The sequence below is a fragment of the Mesocricetus auratus genome, unplaced genomic scaffold (assembly GCF_017639785.1).
Source record: "Mesocricetus auratus isolate SY011 unplaced genomic scaffold, BCM_Maur_2.0 Super-Scaffold_100031, whole genome shotgun sequence".
Taxonomy (NCBI): Eukaryota; Metazoa; Chordata; class Mammalia; order Rodentia; family Cricetidae; genus Mesocricetus; species Mesocricetus auratus.
This window is the reverse complement of record NW_024429212.1, coordinates 634959-654388: the sequence shown is the minus strand read 5'-3', so window position 1 is coordinate 654388 and position 19430 is coordinate 634959. Positions and strand designations below refer to the sequence as shown.

The window sequence follows — 19430 nt, the reverse complement described above, 5'->3', positions numbered from 1 at the left end:
ATCTGCAGGATATTTGCTGTATTTGATCTCAGGTCTGGTGTGGCTGAAGAAACAGAAAACACTGTTTCTACTACACAGACACCTTTTTTCAGTCATGTTCTTTGCTGAGTTATTCACAATAGGTATAAAGTAGAAACTAAGAAAATGCCCTTCAATGGAAGAATGGGTCGTGGAAGTGTGGGACATGTTTCTGAGGCAGACTCTGATCAAAAAGACAGTAGAGTTGGTTGAGAGCAGAAGTAGCTGGAGCAGAATCACTGAGATGTGACTAAGTATCTAAGCTCCTGTTCGCCCTTGAAGTGACTACTAAATTGTAACCAAGTCTTGGTGTAAAGGGATTCATTGAAGAGTCTGTTGCAAAGCTTGGAAGAGCCCTCACCATGAAGCCACATAGAAAGCACCAAAGAAACATAAAAACAGACTCTTCTTCTGCAAGGAAATTTATTGGAGAAGGAAAACCAGTTGAGGCTAAGTACAAGGGTAATGACAGATCATGAGGTCTCAGAGCACATGGTGATGATGTCTCAGGTCTCAGCGGCAGCAGAATTTGGGGGGGTTTGGTCCATGGCCACAGGACCCTGCGCTACGTCCAGGAAAAGGGCAGAATCTTCTACAGGAGCACTGCAAGACTCCTCCTCCTTTGCCTGCAGAAACAGAGAACATCAGCCATTATGTAAGGTAGCCAGCAGTATGCAATAGTGTACAATTCTATGAAGATGCATCGCACATGGTACACAGGAGTTTTGTTTCTATTGGAGACATCAAACACAGCACCGTGATTAACTCCAAACACTGGGACATAATACATTTAACAAATGCTGATCACATGACTGACTTAACAGGCGTTTCACTCCTTCATCCCTTTGAGTCCTCCTGACCCAAAACTGCCAGGCACTTGGTTCCTAAGTATATTCTAGTAAGCAAAGCAGATTTTTCTTTCTATCACAAAATAACAGCTGGATAGACAAAGTGCTAATCGATGTGTCCGATATTTTAAAACTATTCCACAGATAAATATTTAGATCAAAACACAAGACTGACAATCTGCTACACGTTTTTGACTCTCTGTTACTTCTATTTATAAGACAGTGAATGTCCCAGAGAATCAAGAGAGACACTTCCTGATTCACATAGCTTCCCACGGGATTCCAGGGCACCTGTTCCTCCCTGTCCCAGGAGGACCCAACCCACTATCATACCGGGCCTCACCGCTCACCTGGACGTTGGAGAGCAGAGCCTTCAGGGCCTTCAAAGAAGACGGTCACATCCTGGTTCTCCAATCCTGGCTGTTGCTCATTCTTAGCTTCCCCAGTTGCTTCTGGCAGAGGGTCAGCCAGGGCCTGGAAGGCCAGCAGGACAAGGGTAGAGAGGAGGACAAGTGTCTTCATGGCTGAGAGTCACTTGGAGGAAGGGTGAGAAAGAGCCTAGTGTGTGGGGAGTGAGGAGCCAGCCTACATTTATAGGGCTGTCATGAGAATCTGCAGACACAGTTTGTGTAGGAAGAGAGTGCACACACTGATGATAACGAAGAGAGACTGTTGTTCTCAAGATCCCTTTGATGGTCTCTCTGTTCTCACAGTCGCCACCATGATGCTGGTCTGTGTGTTCAGTGACTGCCCACCCTTACAGCTGATAATGAAGAAGGGACCTAGCTCTCCTATCCCGTTTCCCATCTGCTTCATTATTTACCTTTCTGTACCCAGAAAACAAGAAGGTGGGTGCTTCAAAGTTAGTAAGTTCATGGAACAATGTGTTTTGTGCTCTGAAGTGGGAGCTTGCAGGACTCAGAGAGTGAGGATCCTGGACCAGACTTTAGTACCTGTGGATTAGACAGTCAGTTCTTTGAGTGATTTGGGGTATTATCACACTCATGAAGGAAGTCTTTGCGAATCCCCTCCTTTGAGGAGTCTATGGATAAAGTAAGATAGCCCTGCTGAATCTAGCTCATGAGGAGCTAAGGGACAGCATGGGTCAGAGTGAAGTTAGAGCAGATTGTTGTGAAGAAGCCGGTGTGACCTGAACACATCTCATGAGTGCATTCCATGTTCTTCATACGTTGGGAGCTGTGAAATGATGTGCTGTGGCTCATGTCTCACATTCTGTATTCATAAAAATCTTTTTTATAAAATGTGAGTTTACTTCCAAGATTCAAAATGTGGAGAGATTGATGTGCTATGTTCAAATCCCAAGAAGTGATTCTTCTCAAAGAAGCCACTGCCTTTCATATATGTACAATGTTCTTTACATGATATAACTATTTCCCTCATTATGTATATATCAAATAGATAGAGAACTTTATTCAAATTTCTGTTACCATATGGGCTCCTAGTGTTGTAATTTCTAGCTTGTATTTACATGTTGATAAGTGCTGTTCCATTGTTAAGACGATTTTATTTACAGCAGTGTACAAAACCTATCAAAGTGGTAAGATTACTATTTTAGACACATGCAAGCACACAGACACACACACACATATATATCATAGTGACTAGTGGGACATGACCTCTTCAGTACCTTTGTAGACTTAAATTTATCAGTCAAAAAGCATATCTTACATTTCAAACACATCCCTCACTATCTTCCTGATTTTCACTTGTTCTCAGCAGCACTTTGTAAATTTGCATACCCAAAAGACCATCATGCTCATTTGAATTACTAATATTATTGTTTTGCTTATGCCATTCCTCGTGTCACTGTTGCGCCGAGAAGGGGCCATTGATGTCCAAGAGTATCTCATACCAGTAAAATACATCCTTTAAGAAGGATGTCCTTTTAATTAAAGCAATCTTAAGAGATCCTGTACTCAGAATTGCATGGCGATGTGATCACTCCTACACTTGTTTTGTGTCACAATCCAGTGTGCAGTGTCAACAGAACTCACAATTTCCCTTAATAACAAACTCTATTTCTTTAGCAGTGATAATACTTGTGATTTTTTAAGGCTTGTGATAGCTGGCAAAAACCTTTCTTTGGGTATTTCTAGGGAGTGTAAGGTGTTCACTGGTGGGTTCCCATCTAATTGCAGAGGAGGAAACTTGCAGAGGTAGAGACCAAGGAGAAGCTGTCGAGAAGACCATCTGCCATAAGAAGTCATGCAAACATGAGCCACTCTCAGATTCTAAGCAAGGGAAATGAATAGTCCCAAGAAATGACAGAAGCTAACACTCTAAATGGTAGAAGATAACGTGAAATGTAGGGCTGTGGGGAAGTACAAGGGATTTGGACACAGCCCTCTTGTGTACACTTTAGTGTCTCTGAGTAAGGCAATTAACTTCTTCAAAGTTCCTTACAGAGCCACAAAATGTTGGTCAACCAAGGCAGCTATTGTATTAGGTTGTTGTGAAAACCCCTTATCAGAATAGATATAAAGACCTCGGCCATCCATAAAGATCAGCTAATACAAATATACTGCATGTGTCATACAGTTTCAGAATGTTACCTGGTATCAAGACTCAAATTATCATGCTTTCTATGAAGTCACGCAAAGCTGTCCTGACTTTGATAGTAAATAAAAATTTGGAATTCTCACTTCATGTGAGAAATGGTTAAATTGAATAGAATTTAAGTGTCTTACCTGACAGTTAATACTGTATAGTTGTGAAACTAGCAAAATTTGTGTTTGCTGGTTTCAAACACCTCAAAAACTTTATGGCATTATGATTCTCATTGTTAAAGAGATATCACTTATGATAAGCACTTATCCGATATAAAGTAAAAGAGGCTAAGTGCAGCTACAGCAGCGTGAGACATCATGTGTCACTTGAGGATGGATGTCTTGGATGAGGTGAGAAGTGAATTGTATCTGAAATTATGATGATGATGATGATGATGACGATGATGATGATGATGTGAAGAAGAAAACAGGGAAAGTCCAACAGAGGAATGTGCAGATGTTTCTGACCAGAAGACTATCATGTTAGGATCCTTGAGGGAAAGTAAGTTGAGCTTCATCTTAGGCTGAGGAGTTTCCTCAGATCTTGGAGACAAACCACTCTGTTTTAAAGATGAGTGTTTAGGATTCAGTGAGGTCGGGTGGACTTTTATTATGAAGCCAGTACAGGAATTCTGACCCCAGCCCCAATTTACACACCATTCACTGTGTTTCCATGTTCTAGCAGAAGACCAGAGTCACATAACCTGAAGCAGCCTCAGAGTTGCCTGCTGTGAGCCAGTAACCATGCGTTGTCCATTTGTAGTTTCTGTGAAGAGTGGGATATTTTTGAAAGATCTTGAGTGTTTTTTCACAATACCATAGGTTTCTTAGTGATGTTTGTTTGGATGTTAATTCCAATGGTGAGTGATGACATCTCACCCAGTTGGAGGTTATGTTGGCAGTGCCGTGTTGATGGAGAAGATGGGATTTCAATAGTGATATGTCTCCAGATCATCAAAATCTTTAAGAAATTTTCAATTTTTTTATAACCTGGCATTTCTTCAATGCTTGTCCCAGGGCCAAATGAAATTAACTGTTTGAATCTCTCGGGATTTTAGGCTAAACTTGGGGACCCATCTGTGGGACAAAAGCATGGATTCTGTACTTGCACTTGGTAGGGTACCAGGATTTTTCTTTTGGATCACCATCTCCTACCTCATGACATGGAGACTTTTATTACTTATGAATGCTTAGTATCTGTATTTAGGCATCTGTACTGGTCTGGTTTGGGGTTCCTACCGCATTTGGATTCATTGGCCACCAATAAGAGCACCACCTGTGCACTTTCTCTATATTCCCTTTAATTAGGAACCATGAGAACACTCACTCTGTCTATAGCCTTCTCCTGTTGGCCTTCAAGATCAAGGCAGAGCCTTTTGAAGGAAGTGATGATGAGGTTCTAGACCAGGAGCAGCTGGGAGACGAGACCAGAATGTGTCTATACCCTTGGGAGTAGATGAAACCCGTGTTCTGCAATATGCAGGAGAGATGTCAACATGTTACAGGTATGGAGTAGACAGAAGGGATGGAGATGACCTCTGAAATAGGATCAACCAGGAGAACTTATTACCTATTTACTTTTCTCATTCAAAGCAGGAGCCCAGTAAATCCATTTCTTTCTGCAAAGATTTTTTTCCAGGACACCCTTTTTAGTATAACTGTGTTCATTCATAAAGAGATTAGTAATTAGTTGTTTTTCTAGATCTCAATGGATAGACTTGGTCATAGGGTGGATATTTTATTATGTCTATTTCAATTTAGAATCTAGAGGTATGTGTTTCGATATTTAAAAAATGCACAATAATTTGTGAAGATAGGAGCACAAAATTGCAAACAAACAAAATTAAGCCAAATTGGTACTACTCTTCAGGTTTGTGCAGGTTCAGTGTTGACCGTGTATATGTAGTCACATTGATGGTGATTGCTCAGGCTGCTGTAGGTAATGATGAATGTGGGAGAACCACTCCTTAGAACACATCTTGCCCTGAATCTTTCCCACCTTACTGACTCATGACTCAGTGCTCCCTGTGATCTCCATGTCTGGAGATATGAGATCACACCTGACCTCCTTCTGTGGGAGAGCAGACTGTGGTTTTACACAACTCCACATTGGGTATGGCATGTTAGGAAACATCATCTACCAACTCTGCTGCTGCTTCTGATCACTCAGAGCATGAAGAATAGGCTTGCATTATGAGTCGAGAGCCTATAGAATATGATTTATCCTGTGTTGTGTCCTCAAGTTTCTTCCACTTTTGTATCTAAATAAAGTCCATGCAGCAAGTTCTCTGTGTTAACTTGTGTTTCTCTGCTTTCTCCAAGAAAGATTCTGAGAATGCATACCAGATTGCTATAAAGACATTCTTGGCTCCAGATTGTAGGAATAGTGGGTAGGTAGTCTGAACTGGCCATCTCCTGTAATCACATTGGTAAATATCTGAATTGTCATCAGAGAGACATTGTCGCGTAGCTGATGGAAGCGAATGAAGAGTTTCTCAGAAAAAGTCTTGGCCAAATTCCAGAAATCCCGTTGAAGAGAATGAGGAAGGATTGTATGAGCCTGGAGGGATAAGGTTATCACAAGATAACCCACAGATACAACTAACGTGAGTTCACAGTAGCTCACAGACACTGGCCTGACAGTTAAGCCAACCCATATGGGGAAGATCTATGGATGTAGGGGAGAGCTCACATATCTGAGATACAGTCCCTTTGGGCATGGACAGAGGGACATGTAATAGGTGACAGATATAAAGGAGAAAATAAATAAAAGCATCCCCTCTTGTATGCTGACCGTGTTTCAGGAGCAGAGCCCTTAGCAGCCTGTAAAGTACTTATCTCTTTGATAAAGCGCCCTGAACCCCCTTTTCCCATAGCATTGTTTTCCTTCTCATAGGGACTTCACATACATAGAGCTGAAGTATAGATTTGTCTATTTATGGGACTCCTGGCAGTGGGAGCTGGTCCTATTTCTGATGCTTTTTGCAGACGTTTGGGAAACTGGTCCTTAAACTGGGTTCCCTTACCAAGGCATAATATGAGGGGTGGAGCTTAGTGTTACCTCAACTTGATATGCCACGCTTCGTGGACACCCAAGTACACCTGCCGTTTCTAAACAACCACAGAGAAGGAGTGGATTGGGGAGGGACTTCGGGGATAAAAAGGGGGAATCCAAGGAGAGGAGGGAGTGGAAACTCCAGTCAGGATGGATATAAAGGATTATACGACATATTTTTTTAAATGGTAAGAAGCCAGGGTAGAAAATAGGAAGTATCACCCAGATGTGCTCATCTCCAGAACTATCTGCCCACATCTGTCCACATGTGGTGAAACTCGTTTGATAAAATAGTCCAGGCTTTTAAAAACGCAAAATGTTTGTTCTCAGATATTTTGCAATGCCATAAGATGTCTAGGTGTAGTGTCTTAAGATAACTTGATCTATACTTCTCAATTTGGAGTCAGCTGTTGGAAAATGTGACTAATATCACTTACAACACAAAATATGCCAGCAGACAGAGAGGTTCAGTGGAGGCATCGGGTGCCCCAGAACGTTTTCCTCAGTCACCACACCAGCTCCCGCCTACTGTACAGGTACCTAGATCTCTGAACAGAGCATGGTTGACTGCAGGGAGACCTGGAGCCATCGAGCCTCCAATCTTATCAGTCATCCGCCAAATTTGCCAGATATATTTACACAGGGATATGTGAGAATGCTCCAAACTTCTTCTTTCCCCCTCTGTAAAAAGAGATTCCCAAGCCTTCCCAACTCTGAGGTGGAAACTCAAGGTAGCTTCTGTGAACTCAAACAATCAAATATGTTCAAAAGATCTCTTAATTCATAGACTTGTGCCTCACTTGAGCAGTCTCTTTGCTCTTCTTGGAATGTCTGATTGGAAATAAAGTGGTAACCATAAGAGTTCAGTAGGCTGAGGTGCCACGCTTTCTACTCCAAGAAGCCTCTGAGTACTCTCTGGGAAACAACAGACTTTAGGACAGGTGTGCCACCTGCTGGTCAAGGCAATATCATCTGTCCATGTCTCTCTGGGAGCTGGTCTTCCTTTACTGGAATATTGTGGATTCTTGGTCTACACTGTATTTGGGGGTCATAGAGAACCACAGATTGATGACGACCCTACTCTGCAGAGTCTCCTCCTTCTTGTCTGCACTCTCTGTGGGAAGCCGGCCAGGGTTAAACAGCAGTGTCGTCATCTGGCTGTGAGGTGCCATTGGAGTGTGGACACTGGGTCAGTCCTTTAAGCTTCTGAGGGGAAGGGTGGTGCTGGAGCTTGGTCTCAACAGAGACGGAAACTGTGGCTGGAATTCTTGGATGTTGATCAGTCTTCGCTGTGGAGTTAAATACAAGGCAAGTGGAGAGACAAGGATAAGGTCCTATTTTTGAACACAGTCGAGGAATGGATTTGTGTGAGCAGAAGTCTGAGTGACTGTGTGAAACTCTAGGACAGCAAGACGAGAGTCCTGTGAACTCAGGTTCTTCAAAACACACACTTGTTCTTGGAATGTGTTTGGTGCCCCTCCCAGGTGTACTGACTCAGATTGAGTTTACTTCAAATCACTGCTCTAATTGCTTTCTGCCGTGATTGAATTAAATGTGTTAACTCTCCTTACCTTGGCTGTAAGGAAAAACACATTTTTGTCACGTGTGCCTTGTTCTTTGTTGTGTACAGCTTGATATCATGAGAACTTTATTCATGTGGCCTTCCTCTATCCCTCAGAGTGAGGATTGTCTGGGTCTCTGAATAAAGTTGGCTGTGGCGTGAGACTTGAGTTTGTCTATTTCTTGGTTCTCTTCTCCCTGGTTTCACTGATGCTTAGGGTGGATGCCCCCATTACCTAAATCCCATCCCAGCGTTGAACAGCACCCAAGCCTTCTCTACCCATGACAATGGCATCCTAAATTCAGAAGAGCAGCAGTTACTGAAGAGATTACATCACCCCTTATCCTTAACCAATGCCTGGAAATTTATGTCCAAAGGAAACTATTTCTTTCTCCCAGAAGGACTCATTTGCTTCCCTTCTCTCTGGCAAAATGACAAATGGCTACCTGTGGTGGCTATTGACATCTCAGGGCACATGCTATCCCCCGGACTCCTTCAGTATCACGAGAACACAAAATCATAAATGAAATAGGGATACTTAAGATGGAGGCGGGGTCATGATTGAACCATTTACTCCGTGGTTACCAAAGTTGCCCTGGGAAACCAGATGTTTATTTTCTCTCTCTTACTGCTTCATACCATCTAATGCTCCTCTAAGGGTGTCAAGTAGAAACTGTATAAAAACCCATAAATCAAATTCACAAGATTTTTCTCATTGCCCTAAAGTCAGTGGCTATGTGTTAAGCTACTAAAATATAATCATGTGATCTTATAAAAAGAATCATCTCTGTTAAAATATTAGCTATACAAGCTCAGCACCTACCTGTAACTCAGTACAAATCAGTGATTTGATCAGGTCATCTAGAGCCCGGGGGGAATGTGAAGCTCTGTCTAGAGGCCAGCCCTGAAAGCAACATGAGGCTGCTAAGACAATACCAGGAACCCCAGAATGAGAAGACCCCAGAAGTTCTCTCAGACCTGAGGAAACTCACCTCTTAAGAGTACATTGTTGCCTTTGTCTTTAAAAGCCATTCTCCCCTTTTAATGGGGTCTCTTTACAAATCCAACCTTAGGATTCAAGGATAGTTGCAGCTTCAATAAATATTCAATTAATTTCAATAAACTGAGTCTATTGTCTCCTAGTCTTTTCTGAGTCTATAACGTGGAGCTATGTTTTTTTTCTAAAAATGACTTTGAACTAAAAAAGATTTGAACTCAAGAGTCTTTACAAAGACACAAACCAAATATCAATGAAATAGTAGGAAGTAAATATCAATGAAACAGTAAGAATTTTCTGGAGGGAACTTTGAGATGAAAGCAAATTGAAAACACTGCATTACTATTTTCCTTGTCATAACAAAGAAAATTAGGAATTTCCTGTTTTTCTGCTTTCCTCACACAACACAGCCCTTAGTTTCATACCATGACTCACATGGGACTTTATTCTACTACTGGGCAACTTTTTATGAAGCAATGTTCATTACGTGGGTGGTGGAGTCACATGCCTTTAAACCTGGAAGACAGAGCCAGGTAGATCTCTGAATTTGAGACCAATTCCGAGTCTACAGAACAAGTTCCAGGGCATCCTGGGACACACATGGACACACACACATGCCTGACTTGACAAAAATATTGCAGGGTTGGACCTGGAGAAATGGACAACATTAGACACTAATAATATGTTTCCTACAGAACAGTGAAGGATGTGATAGACGTCACTTCTGAGCTGGTGTGTTTGTTATGCTGGTTACATCAAGCAAGAAGATTGAACAACTCTGCTGGAAGGAACTGATACTGGAAGGAGCTGTTGTTCTTTCCAGGATGTGAGAATTTGCCTTACTGCCTGACCTCTAGGGCTAACTAGTGTGGCTGCCAGGATTAAAGGTGGATGCCACCACTGCCTGGCCTCCATGTTTAACTAGCATGGCTGGATTTGAACTCTGATCTTAAGGCAAGCATGGTTAGATTGTAAATAAAATACCACCATGGTTTCCAATGCTGTGGTTATTTTCCAGGGTTTTGTTTGCATATGTGTGCATCACCACATGTGTATGAGTGTCCAATGCTTTTTCGTTTTTGTTTCTTCCTATTATTCTTGCTTGTTTGTTTTATTTGCTTTCGAGTTTTCTAAAGAGAGAGAGAGAGAAGGCATCAAGTTGGAATGGCAGAGACTATCTTGGAGGAGATTTGAGAAGGAAAACAGTGATCAGAATAAATTGTAGGAAAGTAACAATTTGAATAAAAACAATAGAAATAAAGAAAGAAATGTTGATGCTGTGTATACAAGGACCTGTAATAGAAACAAGTTCTGAAAGCTGTGGCCCATCGTGGGGTTCTGCACGTCTGTGAGCACCAGGGTGAATAATTGTGAAGTGCAGAGGAAAACCAGGCATCCTGAAGTCACAAATTTGTCAGTTCCAGATTAGAAGTAGTAGTCTAGGATCAACTCTGAAACTTCAATTGAAGATATATATGTTGCCTGAGGATTGAAAGAAGCTTATGGCTGAGAAATTTATTGGAGGAGAAAAACAATTGAGGCTAAGTACAAGGGTAATGACATCATGATGTCTCAGAGAACATGGTGATCTTGTGTCTGGTCTCAGTGACAGCAGAGTGTGGTGCATAAAAGACCATAGTGGAAAACCAAGAGGCATCTGCAGGATATTTTTCTGTAGTTGCATCTCAGGTCTGGTGTGGCTGAAGAAACAGAGAACACCAGGAATTAAGTAAGGTAGCTAGCAGTTTGTAGTAGTGTACAATAGTATGCAGATGCATGACACTTGGTCCACAAGAGGTTTATTTGTATTGGTTACATCACACTTAGCACCATGATTAACTCCAAACACTGGAAAATAATATATTTAACAAGTGTTGATCACATGACAGACTTAACAGGCATTTAAGTTCCTTCACATTTTTGTGTCCTCCTGACCCAACACAATCACGCACTGCATTTGCTTCCTAAATCTATTTTTTACACAAAGAAGATTTATCTTTCTATTAAAAAATTATTATCTGGATAGACAAAGGGCTAATCAATGTGTTCTATATTTTAAAATGATTCCACAGTAAAATATTTAGGTCAAAAAGTTAAAAGAAAGACAATCTGCTACACATTTTTTACTCTCTCTGTTACTTCTAAGAAAGATAAAATGAAGATAGTGGAGGGTCAAGAGAGATACTTCCTGAATCACAAACTCTCCACAGGATTCCAGGACACCTCATCAACCCTCTCTCAGGAGACTCCAACAACTATCACACTGGGCACCACCAATCAACTGCACCTTGAAGAGCAGAGCCTTCTTGGCTTCCAAAGGAGATGGACACATCCTGGTCCTCTACCCATGGCTGCTCCAAATTTTTAGCCTCCTCAGTTGCTTCATAGATAGGATCAGCCAGGGTCTGAAAGGCCATCAGAGCAAGGTCAGAGAGGAGGAAAAGTGTCTTCATGTCTGAGAGTTATATAGACAAACGATGAGCGTGAGCCTAGTGTGTGGGGAGTGAGGAGGCAGCCTACATTTATAGGGTTGTCATGAGAAGGTACAGACACAGGCTCTTTAGGTAGAAAGGGCACACACTGTTGGGAGCTGGAGAGACTGTTGCCCTCAAGATCCCTTTGATGGTGTCTCTGTTCTCACAGCTGCCACCATGATGCTGGTCTGTTTGTTCCAGCTGATAATCATAATAATTTATGTTTGTTTGTTTGTTTGTTTGTTTGTTTTACTTCTCTGCTTGTTTTCCAGAGAGACAGAAAAAGAGAGGGAGCAGTCAAGAAATAGGAGAGGTGGAGAGTATCTGACAGTAAATTCAAGAGGAAAAACAGTGATCAGAATATATTATATGAAAAGAACAATTTCAACAAAAAGTCAGAAACAAAGAAAGAAATGATAATGTTGTGTGTACAAGGTGCTGTAAGAATAAAGAATTACTGGAAGCTGTGGTCAACTTGGTGTTCTGCACTGCTGTGAACACCAGTGTGAATGTCAGTGAAGTAGATGGGGAAGGCTCACATAATGAGTTCACAAATTACTCAGGTCAAGATTAGTCCTCCAAGATGAACTTTGGATCTTCCTTTAAGAGATGTCTGTGTTCCTCCCCGGCAGGAGCCAAGCACCCCAGACTCCAGATCTTCGCTCCCACCAACAAGACCAGGAAAGGAGAGGAGGCTGGGAATCCAGGGAAGCAGCTGTTCCTCCAGCAGCATCAGGTAAACAGGCCGGCTTCCCGGCCTGTGCTCCAGTGCCCGCAGATCGCCTGGGAACTGCACAGAGCTCCCAATCCCGGCAGGAGCCAAGCACCCAGACCCCAGGTCTTCTCTCCCACCAACGAGACCAGGAAACCAGAGGACCCAGGGAGACCAGGGGAGTAGCTGTTCTGGATCAAGTACAACAGGACCCAGCATAGGGTCCAGGGGACCAGGTAAGAGGATAAGCACCCCAGATTCCTGTTCTCCTTTTCCACCCACGGGACCAGCATTCGGACAAGGAATAGAAGAACCACCAGATTACACTGGACTTGCTAGCACCTACCAAAAGGGAACTCTGGTCCCCAGACCAGTAAGGGGCTCTTTCTGCACCCACTAGAAGAAGAGATGGGAAAGAGACAGTACAAAAACACAGTCAGCAACAGAAAAACAAATATGACACCGCCAGATTCTAGAGACTCCACACCAGCAAGACCCCAACATTCCAATGCGAACGAAGCAGAAGAGAATGACCTTAAAAGCACTTTCATGAAAATGATACAGGCCCTAAAAGAGGATATTGGAAAATCCCTCAAAGAAATGGAAGAAAAAACAAACCAAAAAATGCAAGAAATGGAAGAAAAAACAAACCAAAAAAGGCAGGAAATGGAAGAAGAAATGAAGCAAAAGAATGCAAGAAATGGAAGAAGAAACAAAGCAAAAAATGCAAGAAATGGTAGAAAAAACAAAGCAAAAAATGAAAAAAATGGAAGAAGAAACAAACCAAAAAAGGCAGGAAATGGAAGAAGAAACAAAGCACAAAATGCGAGAAATGGAACAAAACGCAAACCAAAAAATGCAAGAAATGGAAGAAAGAACAAACCAAAAAATTCATAAAAGGCAACAAACAGATGAACAGATAAATAGAAAATTGCAAGAAGCAATGCAAACACTGAAAGGGTTGAAAACTGAAATAGAGTCATTAAAAAAACACAATCTGGAGAAAGGCAGAAAATAGAAAAGCTGGACAAACAGTCAGGCAATAACCAATACAAGCATTACCAACAGAATAGAAGAGATGGAAGAGAGAATCTCAAGTGTTGAAGATACGCTAGGAGAAATGGATTTATCAACCAAAGAAAACCTTAAATCCAACAAATCCTTAACACAAAACATCCAGGAAATATGGGACACCATGAAAAGACCAAACCTAAGAATAATAGGTATAGAAGAAGGAGAAGAAATCCACCTCAAAGGGGCAGAAGGCATATTCAACAAAATCATAGAAGAAAACTTTCCCAACCTTAAGAAAGACATGCCAATGAAGGTACAAGAAGCCTACAGAACACCAAATAGAGTGGACCACAAAAAAATCCCCTCGCCACATAATAATCAAGACCCCAAACATACAGAATAAAGAAAGAATATTAAGAGCAGCTAAGGAAAAAGGTCAAGTAACATATAAAGGCAGGCCTATCAGAATTACACCTGATTTCTCCATGGAAACGCTGAAAGCCAGAAGGTCCTGGATAGATATTCTACCTACACGAAGAGACCATGGATGCCAGCCCAGACTACTATACCCGGCAAAGCTCTCAATCACTATAGACGGAGAAAACAAGATATTCCATGACAAAACTAGATTCAAGCAATATGTGTCCACTAACCCAGCCCTACAGAAAATTTTGGAAGGAAAACTCCAACCCAAGGAAGCTAACTACAACCAGAAAAACATAAGCATTAGAGAATCCCTGTCTACCAACAGCCAAAAGAACAAAGGGGTGAAATTCCACACATAATTCCACCAACAACAACCATCGCAAATCGAAGAAGGATGAGCAATCAATGGTCATTAATATCCCTCAATATTAATGGCCTTAACTCACCCATAAAAAGAAACAGACTAGCAGAATGGATTCAAAGACAGAACCCTTCCTTCTGCTAAATACAAGAAACACACCTCACCCTTAAAGACAGACATTACCTGAGAGTTAAAGGTTGGGAAAAAACTTTTCAATCAAATGGACCCAAGAAACAAGCAGGGGTAGCAATCCTAATATCTAACAAACTAGACTTTAAAATAAAATCAATCAAAAGAGATGAAGGAGGTCATTACATACTTATCACCGGTGAAACCCACCAAGATGAAGTGTCTATCCTGAACATCTATGCCCCAAATACAAAGGCATCCACATTCGTTAAAGAAACATTATTAGAACTTAAATCTCATCTAAAGCCCCACACAGTTATAGTGGGAGATTTCAACACACCACTCTCACCACTAGACAGGAATACCAAACAGAAACTCAACAAAGAAGCAAAAGGTCTAATAGAAGTAATGACCCAACTGGGATTAACAGATATCTATAGAACATTTCATCCACATAAAAAAGAATATACCTTCTTCTCACCACCACATGGAACCTTCTCAAAAATCGACCACATACTTGGCAACATATCAAACCTCAGCAGCTACAAAAAAATTGGAATAACTCCATGCATCTTATCAGACCACCATGCTTTAAAATTAGAATTCAACAACAACACAAATTGCAGAAAGCCTACAAACTCATGGAAATTGAATAATGCTCAACTGCACCATCCCTGGGTCAAAGAGGAAATAAAAAAAGAAATTAAAGACTCCCTCGAATTCAATGAGAATGAAGACACAACATACCCAAACCTATGGGACACTTTGAAAGCAGTGCTACGGGGGAAGTTCATAGTGCTAAGTGCTCACATGAAGAAACAGGAGAACAGTTATACCAGAGAATTAACATCACAGCTGAAAGCTCTAGAACACAAAGAAACACACTCCCCCAGGAGGAGTAGACGCCAGGAAATAATCAAATTGAGGGCTGAAATCAATAAAGTAGAAAACAGGAAAACAATACAAAGAATCAATGCAACGAAGAGTTGGTTCTTTGAGAAAATCAACAAGATAGACAAACCTTTGTCCAAACTTACCAAACAGCAGAGAGTGAACACGCAAATTAACAAAATTAGAAATGAAAAGGGGGACATAACAACAGACTCTGAGGAAATCCGGAGAATCATTAGGTCATACTTTGAAAACCTGTACTCCACAAAATTCGAAAATTTAAAGGAAATGGATGACTTCCTGGACAGCTGTCAATTGCCAAAACTAAATCAAGAACAGATAAGCAATTTAAATAGACCTATAACCCCTATGGAAATAGAAGCTGTCATCAAAAGTCTCCCAACCAAAAAAAGCCCAGGTCCAGATGGCCTCAGTGCAGAATTCTACCAGAAATTCAAAGAACAGCTTATACCAATTCTTCTCAAAGTGTTCCACACAATAGAAGCAGAAGGGTCTTTGCCAAACTCTTTCTATGAGGCTTCAATAACCTTGATCCCCAAGCCACACAAAGATACAACTAAGAAAGAGAACTTCAGACCAATATCCCTCATGAACATTGATGCAAAAATACTCAATAAAATACTGGCAAATCGGATCCAAGAACACATCAAAACAATCATTCACCACGATCAAGTAGGTTTCATCCCAGGGATGCAGGGATGGTTCAACATACGAAAATCCATCAACGTAATCCACCATATAAACAAGCTGAAAAACAAAAATCACATGATCATCTCACTAGATGCTGAAAAAGCCTTTGACAAAATCCAACACCCCTTCATGATAAAGGTCTTGGAGAGATCTGGTATAACAGGGACATACTTAAACATAATAAAAGCTATATACAGTAAACCAACAGCCAACATCAAACTAAATGGACAGAAACTCAACGCAATTCCTCTAAAATCAGGAACAAAACAAGGCTGTCCACTCTCTCCATACCTTTTCAACATGGTACTTGAAGTTCTAGCTATTGCCAAACGACAACAAAAGGGGATCAAGGGGATACAAATTGGGAAGGAAGAGGTCAAACTTTCACTGTTTGCAGACGATATGATAGTTTACATCAATGACCCAAAGAACTCTACCAGGGAACTCTTACAGCTGATTAACACCTTCAGCAAAGTGGCAGGCTACAAGATCAACTCAAGAAAATCAGTATCCCTACTATATACAGATGATAAAAGGGCTGAAAGAGAAATCAGAGCTACATCACCCTTTACAATTGCCACGAACAACATAAAATACCTTGGGGTAATGCTAACCAAACAAGTGAAAGACCTGTATCGTAAGAACTTTGAATCTTTAAAGAAAGAAATTAAAGAAGCCCTCAGAAAATGGAAAGATCTCCCATGCTCTTGGATAGGTAGGATCAATGTAGTAAAAATGGCAATCCTGCCAAAAGCAATCTACAGATTCAATGCAATCCCCATTAAAATCCCAGCACAATTCTTCACAGACCTTGAAAGAACAATACTCAATTTTGTATGGAAAAACAAAAGACCCAGGATAGCCAAAACAACCCTGTTCAACAAGGCAACATCCGGAGGCATCACCATCCCTGACCTCAAGCTCTATTATAGAGCTATAGTCCTGAAAACAGCTTGGTATTGGCACAAAAATATACAGGTAGACCAATGGAATCGAATTGAAAATCCGGGTATTAACCCACACACGTACGAACATCTGATCTTTGACAAAGAAGCTAAAAATATACAATGGAATAAAGAAAGCATCTTCAACAAATGGTGCTGGCATAATTGGAGACTGGCATGTAGAAGAATGCAGATCGATCCATGTTTATCGCCATGCACAAAACTTAAGTCCAAATGGATCAAAGACCTCAACATAAATCCAGCCACACTGAACCTCTTAGAAAACAAAGTGGGTGGTACCCTTGAACGAATTGGTACAGGAGACAGCTTCCTGAACATAACACCAGTAGCACAGACAGTGAGATCAACAATTAATAAATGGGACCTCCTGAAACTGAGAAGCTTCTGTAAGGCAAAGGACACAGTCAGCAAGACAAAAAGGCAGCCCACACAATGGTAAAAAATATTCACTAATCCCACATCTGACAGAGGGTTGATCTCCAAAATTTACAAAGAACTCAAGAAGCAAGTCTCCAAAACACCAAAGGACCCTATTAAAAAGTGGGCTGCAGAACTAAATAGAGAGTTTTCCATAGAGGAGTCTAAAATGGCTGAGAGGCACTTGAGAAAGTGCTCAACATCCTTAGCCATCCAGGAAATGCAAATCAAAACAACTCTCAGATACCATCTCACTCCTGTCAGAATGGCTAAAATCAAAAACACCAATGACAATTTATGCTGGAGAGGATGTGGTGAAAGGGGGACACTCCCCCATTGCTGGTGGGAGTGCCAACTGGTTCAGCCACTTTGGAAATCAGTATGGAGATTCCTCAGAAAAATGGGAATAAACCTACCACAAGACCCAGCAACTCCACTCTTAGGCATATATCCAAAAGATGCCCATTCATACAACAAAGATGTCTGTTCCACTATGTTCATAGCAGCTTTATTTGTAATAGCCAGAACTTGGAAGCAACCTAGATGTCCCTTACCTGAAGAGTGGATAGAGAAAATATTGTACATCTACACAATGGAGTACTATTCAGCAGAAAAAAATAATGGAATCATGAGATTCGCAGGCAAATAAATGACACTAGAAGAAACCATCCTGAGTGAGGTAACCCAGTCACAAAAAGAGAAACATGGCATTACTCTCTCATATATGGATTTTAGACATAGATCTGGGGAGTGCCAGCCTACAATCCTATGGCCAGAGAGTCTGGGAAACAGAAACTTTATTTAGTGGCTGATCGAAGAAGAGGCAGACTCCCTTGGTTAAGTACTGAGCTGAACTTAAGAAAGCCAGTAACAGAGAGGGAGGACTGATGATCAAAGGGATTAAGTCTGGGTTGGTTTAACCCCCAGAAACAGCTGACCAGACAAAGGTTAACTCTTGAATCCCAGGCATCAGCCTGGGAATCCAGCATGGGACTGATCAAGGTGTCAGTGAAGAGGCCTAGGGAATCTATTGAGCCTTGGGCAGCAGATCAGTACCCATCCCAAGTATACACACAGACTTTGGACTCCCATAGAACAATGTGAGGTGCACTCTCACCCTGAACTCTTGGGGAAGGGTCTAGGCCCTGCCCTATATGAAATGACAGACTATGCACACACCCATGGAGGGCCTCACCCTCCCTGGGGAAATGAGGGGATAACGGGGGGGGGGGGTTGGGGGGAGGGCACGGGAGGAAGTGAGGGAATGGGAGAGGGACCTGGAACTGACTTGTGAAGCTACCTAGTTTCTTATCTAAATTTAAACTGGAAAATAAAATTTAAAAAAAAAAGAAAGGGCATTGAACTATGCTGCTAACCATGCCCACTTTGGGGTGTGGCTAGAGGCGTGTAAGGAGGTGGGAATAAAAGACCGTGCAGGAGAGCTGCACTCTTTCTCTTCATCTTCCAGTTCTATGACCAAAGCTACTTGACTCATCTTGGTTGCCCATATTCTCTTGTAAGTAATTTCTACAATAAACAATTACCTATTCCCTCAAAAAAAAAGAGATGCCTGTGTTGGCTGAGGATGGAAAAATGGCTATGGCACAGAAGGGCAGAGACGAAGCAAGCAATTCCATGAAAATATGTTGGTGTCACCAAAGTCACTCTACAGTCTCTGACTCATAAGTGTCCTCTCCATTTCTGTTTCCCGTGCACTTGCTGGGTAAATACATAAGATGCTTTTGAAAAGTTGCTCAGAGAGAAAGACCTTGAGTCAGCACATGATGCAACAGGCATGTGTTTATGCCAGGAAACCACTAACACAGAATGTGCAAGTATTACAAATTCAATGGGGATGGGGGGCTGGAGAGATGGCTTAAAGGTTAAGAGCACTGACTGCTCTTCCAGAGGTCTTGAGTTCAATTCCCAGCAACCACATGGTGGCTCAAAACCATCTACAATTGAATCTGGTGTATATGTAATAAATAAATCTTTAAAAAAACAGAAAAATCAAATTCAGTGGGAATGATAGAGGACATACAAACTATGAAATTCATACCAAAGAAAATTATACGCTTTCAAATAGTATGTAAAATGTATGAAACAGTGTTAATTTGTTAAACTTATGAGGAGCTATTAACATTACATATTACCTGAAATACAAAATGAGCGATAACAAGAGCATACCAGGAACTGCAAATTATTCTTTCATGCAAATGGAGCACAAACAAAAACACAAATAGCATTTCAATGGAATTTCAGCTTTTGCCTATCACCTTAGAAA

General features: G+C 41.3%; 1 protein-coding gene across 1 annotated transcript; it reads right to left on the bottom strand.

The window, feature by feature from the left end:
• Positions 1-427: 427 nt before the first annotated feature.
• Positions 428-1448, bottom strand: LOC121135116 (defensin alpha-like protein 1). Its single transcript, XM_040733446.1, has 2 exons — positions 1217-1448; positions 428-644 (listed from the first exon to the last, which is right to left on the bottom strand). Exons 1-2 carry the CDS (start codon positions 1386-1388, stop codon positions 532-534), a joined length of 285 nt encoding a protein of 94 aa, XP_040589380.1. The 5' UTR covers positions 1389-1448; the 3' UTR covers positions 428-531.
• Positions 1449-19430: the final 17982 nt, after the last annotated feature.